This window comes from Sinocyclocheilus rhinocerous, unplaced genomic scaffold (assembly GCF_001515625.1).
Source record: "Sinocyclocheilus rhinocerous isolate Xijiao unplaced genomic scaffold, SAMN03320098_v1.1 scaffold63, whole genome shotgun sequence".
Lineage (NCBI taxonomy): Eukaryota > Metazoa > Chordata > Actinopteri > Cypriniformes > Cyprinidae > Sinocyclocheilus > Sinocyclocheilus rhinocerous.
In genome coordinates, this window is record NW_015659563.1 from 1,094,356 (window position 1) to 1,104,061 (window position 9,706).

A 9,706-nucleotide genomic window follows, 5' to 3' on the forward strand; every position below is an offset into this window, starting at 1 on the left:
ACAAACACACACACACAAACACACACACACACACAAACAAACAAACACAAACAAACAAACACACACACACACACTCACAGACAGACACAGACACACACACAAACGCACAAACACAAACAAACACACACACACAAACAAACACACACACACGTCTGTCTAAACAGTGAATGATACTCACATCTGTTTGCTCTCAGGCCCTCGAAGGACACGGGCTCCTCGTCATCATAATATTCATAATGCCATTCATAATCACCGCCGGACTGACTGCGGTTTGAATGTTCAGTCATGTTTCAGCTGAGTGTTTCACGAGTCCGAACGCATCCTGAGGAGTGAGCAAATCACGCTAAAGACATGGTGAAACAGAGACTCCGCTTTGTCTCTCTCTTTCTGTTCATACAGCACGTAATTCATGATTTTACAAACACAAACACCCACCTTCAGCTTCAGAGGAGAGAGAGAGAGAGAGAGAGAGGGGGGGGGAGAGAGAGAGAGAGAGAGAGAGGGGGTGTGTGTGTGTGTGTGTGTGAGGGAGAGAGAGTGAGAGAGCAATCACAATCACAGGGAGGATTCACGCAGACATGTTTTGATGTTCCCAAGAAAACTTAAAGATCAGCTGGGGATTTATACAGAGCTGCATTTCTTCCTTCAATGTGCTTGTAGCTTCTTGCTTGTAAGCCACAGAGAATAGATGGAGTGTATACAGTTGTGTAATGTTACTATTAAATAATCAAAATAAGGTATTTTTATATTATAGTCTCAATAATAATAACCATATGGGTAAATGCTGAAATACCAAAAGTATATGGAATGTCAAAAAACATGCACAGCTCTTATATCAACCCCAAATCAGAAGAATTTAAAGAAAAATCATATTTCGCTTCAATAAAATGAAGCAAGCTGTGACTTTATTTTCATGATAATTAAGGACGTCCCCTGGCCTCCAAATTCATGGTGATACTGTTGTAATTCATCTTGTTTGTGCTAAATATAATTTTAGTCACACTTTATTTTTTAAGTGTCCTTGGTACAGTGTAATTACACAAATATGTTTTGTTTTCTCTAGTACACTTCAAGTAACACATATTTAAGGGTTCATTTATCTGTTAATCTGCAATATATGGGGAAGTCGTGGCCTAATGGTTAGAGAGTCGGACTCGTAACCCAAAGGTTGTGGGTTCGAGTCTCGTACCGGCAGGGATTGTAGGTGGGGGGGGGGGATGTACCGCGCTCTCTTCCACCTTCAATACCACGACTGAGGTGCCCTTGAGCAAGGCACCGAACCCCCAACTGCTCCCCGGGTGCCGCAGCATAAATGGCTGCCCACTGCTCCGGGTGTGTGTTCACGGTGTGTGTGTTCACTGCTGTGTGTGTGCACTTTGGATGGGTAAATGCAGAGCACTAATTCCGAGTATGGGTCACCATACTTGGCCACATGTCACCTCACTTCACTTCACTTCACTTATACAGTGAATTAAAAAAAAAAATTGTAGGATTTTTTAATTTATTTTCTTGATCAGCTTACCCTTAAATATGAATATATATTTGAACTGAAATCATACAAATATTGCTAACAGTCAGTTTATATACTCCTTAACAATAGGTTATTATAGATCAAATATTGTGGGGTGGGGGGGTGACAAGACTTTTATGTTGTGATAAACCATTTGTTTTAGTTGCAGTGGGTTGTTTGGTTAGTAACACAGTTGACAGAGGTTTTTCAGACATTAGAAAAAGAAAATATTTTCTTCATTTAAAGATTTTTTTTCTGTATAAATTTAATATAGATAATGTGGACTTTAACATTTTTTGATTATTTCGGACTCAAGACGCACAAAAATAGACACTGCAAAAACTGAAATTCATGAATTATTTCTGTGAGATTAATATGCTGATAAATATGATAAAATGTGATTTTTGTGAAGAAAAAAATATAATAACCATAAATGGACATGAAATATGCCCTGCAATTTAGAATGACTCGTGTGTAACAAGGACACATTAAAATGAAGTGTTCCAAAATTGCTTGAGCATTATTGAAACGTTTGCTATACTGAGGTTTAAAAAACCTAATATTACATTTCAGCCTGATTGAGTTCTTCAATAAAATGAAGAAATGGCAGGACATGGCCAGCCTGCCCAAGGAGTTCCAGCAGAGCACTGAGAAACTAGAGAGGAACTTCACCGTCACCTCCGTCATCTTTAAGAAATACGTGCCCTTGTTCAAAGACATCTTCAAGGCGCCCACAGATGAATTACCCAGAGCGCACAGAGGCAGGAAACAGAGGTACTGCCACCTGACCTGTCCACTTCACGTTTTGTGAAGCACATGGTCATATGATCAATAATCTCAGGACAGGTCACTGGAGGGCACAGATAATCACAGTAGTGTGCAAACAATCAGTTATTTATGCATATAGATCTGTGACCGAGAATTAAAATGTGACACGTTACATAAAAAATCTTGGATAATGGATAATGGAAACAAGCAGCTCTACCCTATATTGAGTTTGCATGAGAAGCTTGTGCTGACAGATCTTTCCTCTGTCCTCAGACGACATCCCTGCACCGTCACTGAGGTCTTCAACTTCTGCTGGATCCTGTTCATACATGCTAAAGGTAAAGAGTTATTTAACATACCATTCATTTACAGGGCCATATTCTACATGTTCTTTTTCCCCCCTGAAGTCCACTTACACTATAACGTTAATTACAGCTTTCAGACTAGTAAAAACATTCACGTCTTTATAGAACTCAGAATTGCAATATGGAAGTTCAGAATTTAATGAAAGCTTCAACTTCTCTCACTTGTATTTTGTGATGTTCAAAAGTCTGGGGTCGATAAGAATTTTTCATATTTTTGAAAGAAGTTTCTTCTGTTCACCAATGTTGCATTTGTTTGATACAGTAAGCATAATAATATATGTGTGTGTGTGTGTGTGTGTGTGTCACTTTTCATGAACTTAAAAAAAAATATATAAAAATACTGACCCCAAACTTTTGAACGGTCGGCTACACACAACAAACTATAAAATAGCAGCAGTATTGGTACTGTTTCTTATTTCTGACTCAAGGGTACAGATTGCTACTGTACCTTTAAGATTTCTATATGCAAATGACCTCCAGTGATTGGTAGCCTCCACATACTGACCCAGTTTATACTGAATACAGAATGCTGATATGTAAACGGGCATATGTTAATAAGCTCATAGGAACGTCGTCATCGTCATAAAGCCGTCCAAGTGCTTTGTTTTGTTTTTGATTTGTTTTTTGTTTTTGTTTTGTTTTGCTTTGTTTTGTTTTTTGTTTTGTTTTTTATTTGTTTTTTGTTTTGTTTTTGATTGTTTTGTTTTGTTTTGTTTTTGATTTGTTTTGTTTTGTTTTGTTTTTGTTTTGTTTTGTTTTTTATTTGTTTTTTTGTTTTTGATTGTTTTTGATTTGTTTTGTTTTGTTTTGTTTTTGATTGTTTTGTTTTTGTCGTTTCAGTAAATAGTTGGGGTGGATTGGAGAGGGACTTCTGATTGTTAGATCATGTCTGCATAGTACATCAAATATTTATTTCATAAGAACAAGAAAAATTCAGTTTTCTTTCTACTTGATAGATGCTTAACATGATGTAGTTCACACAGCAGATTTTGGCAATTTCATATTTTCAGCATTTATCTGCTGGACATTTAAGTTTTTATGAGTCATTACGCTAAATGACAGTCGACTGAGGGTAGAAAGGCTGGACAGAAGGTGACATTAGAGAGGAGCGAGTGCTGAAGAGATTAGCAGGAGCAGGAGCTGCTGTAATGAGAGAGGAGGAGGTGCAGTGTTTCATGGGATTGTTCCTCCTGTAGTGGCCCTTAAGAGGGTCAGGAGCTGTGCAGATTCTAACAGAAGGACAGGCAGTCATTGGCTGTGAGCGCAGAGAGCTTGATCATGTGACCTGTGCTCATTATGTGGGCCTGTGCAGGCATGTTTGATTCGGTCAGAGGCCAGCAGGGACAGAGCATGTCCTCACACACACATCAGCACAAGCCCGTCACTTCGTTTAATGCTGCGGGTGAATTTGGCTTGTTGAATGGTTTTATTTTTGTTGTTTGTGTTGAGCTGCAAGATCAGACATGCTGCAATAAGATCTCATCAGAGGTGGAGAGTAATCAAGTACAAATGGGTGAATCCCATGAAAACTCTGAAAATCAAAAGAAAAAAGTGAGAAATTATATTTTGTAAGTTGCGCTGTTTAATTTCTGGGATAATGTCTTGGGATTTAAGAATTGATACCAATTTGTGAAAATTAAGAAATATAAAGCTAGCAGATTCAAATTCAGTTCCACACATGTATACTGAACCGAAAGACCTGTATAACAACCATACATATATATATATATATATGAATAAATAAATAAATATAATATTGTTATTTTTATTGCATTATTTATTTAATGCTATTAGTAAATGTTTTTGTTTGTTTATTTGTTTGTTTTATAAATATAATTCAGCATAAATTAAATGCGGTACAACTAATTAAACATGAAATTAAATATTTTACAATTGAAATAACTTTAGTAAAGAGAAATTGGTATAAAATATGATTGGAGGAAAATTGTCATGAAAATTATATCATAATGCAAAATATCTTACTGGTCCTATTATTATTATTATTACTATTATTATCAAGATATATGAGAAATGTCATTTTGATAATTAAATTTAATAATTAATGTATTGTTGTTATTATTACTATTATTATTATCAGGAGATATAAGAAATATCATTTTGATTATTAAATGTAATCATTAAAGTATTATTATTATTATTATTATTATGTCTTTTAATTATTGAAACAAAATTTGTCATATCTTGAAATATGACCTGAATTTGGTCTTAAACAATTTCCTAAGATTCACGTGATTTGTAATATTTACACTTATTTTTATACAAATATTTTTGTGAATATAAATGTTTCTGATTAATTTTTCTTCACTTCATCTTGAGAAGCAAATAAACACTTTTATTCGGATACATTTACCTAGGTCCTGGTTCTCAACTGCAGTCAGTTTTTTTTTTTTTTTTTTGAGCAAGTCATGAATGATTCAATTGTAAATCTTTATGATCTGCGTCATTATTGATGCCATATAATTCTGCATGTCATGCAATTAGCTCAAACCTAAATTGAGCTGGCATTCCTTTTTATACAGGTATATTCCGAGAAAATATCAAAAATATTTAATAAGTAAATTGTGAAAGTCAAGCCTAAAAAGCAGAGCAAGAGGACGCCGGCTGAGTGCATTATTTCCTCATGTGCCGCATGCGTCACTTAACATAGCAACCAGCCCAGATGACATGTCAGGACTTGTCTGTGTTTGAGTAAAGCTCAGCGGGCCACTGGGGCAGATCTGTGTCCCTCTATATCCCCTCCTGGAGGAAAGTCCCTCATTCTGCTGAACTCAATGCAGGGAAAAGAGCCTGCTGCTGGTTAAAGAGCCAAAGTCACGTTATTTGAGGAATGAAATAAGAAATTGCATGTAAGTACCAAGTGCAGCAAACTTACTTCAGCTTAACTTGACATTGTGTTTTATTGTGCACTGGAAATCTGAAATGTATAGATTGCAGTGTGCACTGGTTGTATTTTGCACATTATGAAAAATGTAGTAGGTCATATTAGCATATAGAAAATTTACATACTCTGCACAGTACACATACTACATACTACAAAAGTTGTAAGAGTAGTGATTATATGCCATACAAGATGATTGAATCATTTGAGTTCTTTCAATGAATCATTTGAGCAAGTTAACAAACATGTATGAACAATTCCTTTGCAAATCTTTCTGAATAGTGCCATTATTATGTCATGTCTTACAATTCTGTCGATATTATATAGAATTTAAAAAAAAAGAAGTCATGAGTTTTGTCCCATTTTGACAGAAGAGAAAGTCTGTAAATTTAAAAGTTTATTTTTTTTTAATATAGCATTTTTGATAGCACAGTTGGTGCAATGCAAGTTACATTTATTTGTACAGTGTTTTTCAAATACACATGGTTTTAAAAGCAGCTTTACAGGAAATAATGATTAGGTTACAGCTGGACAAAAATATAGTTTATAGTTATACACTGAACAAAATTATAAACGCAACACTTTTGTTTTTGCCCCCATTTTTCATGAGCTGAACTCAAAGATCTAAGACTTTTTCTATGTACACAAAAGGCCTATTTCTCTCAAATATTGTTCACAAATCTGTCTAAATCTGTGTTAGTGAGCACTTCTCCTTTGCCAAGATAATCCATCCACCTCACAGGTGAGGCATATCAAGATGCTGATTAGACAACATGATTATTGCACAGGTGTGCCTTAAGCTGGCCACAATAAAAGGCCACTCTAAAATGTGAGCCTAAGGCACACCTGTGCAATAATAATGCTGTCTAATCAGCATCTTGATATGCCACACCTGTGAGGTGGATGGATTATCTCGGCAAAGGAGAAGTGCTCACTAACACAGATTTAGACAGATTTGTGAACAATATTTGAAAGAAATAGGCCTTTTGTGTACATAGAAAAAGTCTTAGATCTTTGAGTTCAGCTCATGAAAAATGGGGGCAAAAACAAAAGTGTTGCGTTTATAATTTTGTTCAGTGTAGTTTTTGTGATGATACAACCCAGCTAACAGGGAATGTTTAACATTCACTAACAACTTTCACTAATGTAACTTTATTAATATTTGATATACATTCTCATAATGTTGAGAGAAAATGTATAGAAGAACATTCTCATGATACTATTTTGGTCACACTTTATTTTAAGGTCTAATTATCACTATTAACTAACTGTCACCATGGACTTTTAGTTTGTTTTCTTCCCTCATATTTTCCCCTGACCTAGTTTTCCCTCATGTGTTGATTAGTTCATTCTGTTCACCTGTGTTCTGTTAATCTAGTCACTAGTCCCTTGTTTGAGTTAGTATAAGTACTCCCCGTTCTGTTCCTTCCGTTGTCCGGTATTGTTTGATGTTATCCTGTGTGTGAGAACTTCTTCATCTTGTGGATTATCTATTAAAAGGATTTATTTCTATTATCTTCATCGTGCCTTCATCATCCTTGAAGCAGTCGGTGTTACACTAACTGTTAACTATCACTTTTGCCTCAAACTCTTAATTTGCTGCTTAATAATCGTTAGTAAGGTAGTTGTTAAGTTTAGGTATGGTGTAGGATTAAGGGATCTAAAATATGGTCATGCAGAATAAGGCATTAATTTAATATGTGCCTTATAAGTACTAATGGCGCTTTTCCACTGCATGGTACGGCACGGTACGGCTCTGTACGGTTCACTTTTTGGGGGTTTTCCACTGGGTACAGTACCTGGTACCTGGTACTTTTTTTAGTACCACCTCGGTTGGGGTTCCAAGTGAACCGTACTGTTACCAAAACGTGACGTGTAAACTCTGCTGATCACGGATTGGCCGGAGAGAATCGTCACTACCTGCGTCACTGAACTTGTGGCACAAACACAAAAGTAACGTCTCGTAACATCCTTACAATGTTATTTGTACCTGATGAACATTCTAAGAAACGTTTTTGTAACTTTTAAATAACATTCTAATCGCAACAAGAAAACTGGACATTTTAACAATCTTAGAATATTAAAAATAAACACTCAAATAACATTATATTTGGGTGAAAATAAAGTTAGAAGAATGTTGTAAGAAATGTTTTTGAATAGCTTTTGAACCATGACAAGGAAACTGAACATTTCAACGTTTCAAAACAATGTTCCCACAACGTTTCTATAACCTAAATTTGTTACATGGGAAGCAATCAAACACTTGAGATTTGCTATTACTGTATATCGCTTTACAGGCTCCATGCTTGCTTTGCATTGTACAGGCTGGTACTGTAACTCTTGAAATTAATTAAACAGGAAATGATAAATCCAGGCATTGTGGCCTAACAGCACATGTTGATTTTTTGCAGACTTTTCCTGTTGTTGCAGTAAAGTTGGCCACCTGTCTGCTTGATATATGTTTTTAGAGTGATCGGCTGTGTTTTCCTGCTCAACGCTATTGTGCTCGGCTCTTTTCCGTAACACGTTTGACAGATTGTTTAGTTTAGTTTCACGTTCATAGCAAAGTATAAAGGTTCCAACCAGAACCAAAAAGGGTTTTACAGTCGAATGTCATAAGAGATCCTTGTAGAACCACCACTGAAACCCTCATATATTATTATTATTATTTATATTTTTATCACATGATTTTAATTTTTTCTCCTCTGTCCTGTAGGAAACTTCCCAATGATCAGTGATGACCTGGTGAACTCGTATCATCTGCTCCTGTGCGCTCTGGATCTGGTTTACTGCAACGCTCTCCTGTGCTCTAGTCGTAAAGATCTGCTCAACCCAGCTTTTAAAGGTCCCACACACAGCATTCATTCTTCTTAAAAACCAAAATGAGCCATTTCTTTTGGGATCAGTTGTCCAGACAGAAGGAGATCACAGTAGGTCAAACAAACATTGGTTTGTGCTTGTTTTGTGTGCAGGGCTGCCTGAGGACTTCAACAGTAAAGATTATAAGCCCGGCCCGGGTTCATTATGTTTCATAGAGAAGCTGTGTGAGCTTCATGATGGGCTGGTGCTGGAGGCCAAAGGAGCAAAGGAGCATTTCTGGAAACCCTTCATCAAGAAACTCTTTGAGCGCAAGGTACTGGAAATACACCAGACATATGATGACCGTCAAAATGTTTTTGAAAGAAGTCCTTTTGGCTCACCAAGGCTGCATTTGATCAAATTGTTCAAAATGTCAATAAAACAACAATATATAAAAGCAGTATAATATAGTGAAATATCTATTGAAATTTCAAATAATTGTTTTTTATTATTATTATTTTAATATCTTTAAAATGTAATGTATTACTGTCTTCAGTCTTCAGGGTCACATGATCCTTCAGAAATCATTCTAATATGCTGATTTTCTGCTCAAAAAACATTTCGGATTATTATCAATATTGAAAACAGTTGTTAATATTTTTTGTGGAAACTGTGATACACTACCATTTAAAAGTTTGGAGTAATTTAGCAAAAGTGACATTTATAATGTTACACAAGATTTCGATTTCAAATAAATGCTTCTGTTTTGAACTTTCTATTCATCAAAAAATCCTGAAAAAAGTATCATCATAGTTTCCACAAACATCTTAAAGAGCAAAAACTGTTTTAAGCATGGACTGGTGCTGGAGGCCAAAGGAGCAAAGGAGCATTTCTGGAAACCCTTCATCAAGAAACTCTTTGAGCGCAAGGTACTGGCAATACACTAGATATACAGTATGACTGACACTATTGGGCAACATTATTTTAAAAGAAGTCTTTTTGCTCACCTAGGCTGCAGTTATTTGATCAAAATTACAATAAAAACAATATATAAAAGCAGTATAATGTAGTGAAATTATATTTTTATTTTAATATCTTTAAAGGGGTCATATGATGCGATTTCAAGTTTTCCTTTTTCTTTGGAGTGTTACAAGCTCTTGGTGCATAAAGAAGATCTGTAAAGTTGCAAAGACTAAAGTCTCAAATCCAAAGAGATATTCTTTATAAAAGTTAAGAGTCAGCCACACCTACCTAAAACGGCTCGTTCTAACACGCCCCCACACTGTAAACCCGAACAGTACTACTAACTTATAAAGATTAAGAACACTGCAATTAAAGTCTGTTAAATCGTTGATGCAACTTATA

General features: G+C 35.6%; 1 protein-coding gene across 3 annotated transcripts in view; it reads left to right on the forward strand.

Annotated features, from left to right (window-relative positions):
- LOC107723977 (retinoblastoma-like protein 2) overlaps positions 1-9,706 on the forward strand; it is a 19,959-nt gene that overhangs the window by 2,159 nt on the left and 8,094 nt on the right. For 2 of the 3 annotated variants that reach the window (XM_016532711.1, XM_016532714.1), the window contains exons 3-6: positions 2,084-2,284; positions 2,552-2,616; positions 8,259-8,387; positions 8,515-8,675. In XM_016532711.1, the coding sequence (XP_016388197.1) occupies positions 2,084-2,284; positions 2,552-2,616; positions 8,259-8,387; positions 8,515-8,675 (556 nt within the window). Of the gene's footprint in view, positions 1-2,083; positions 2,285-2,551; positions 2,617-8,258; positions 8,388-8,514; positions 8,676-9,210; positions 9,271-9,706 lie in introns of all 3 variants that reach the window. The other variant, XM_016532713.1, reaches the window with a different exon arrangement.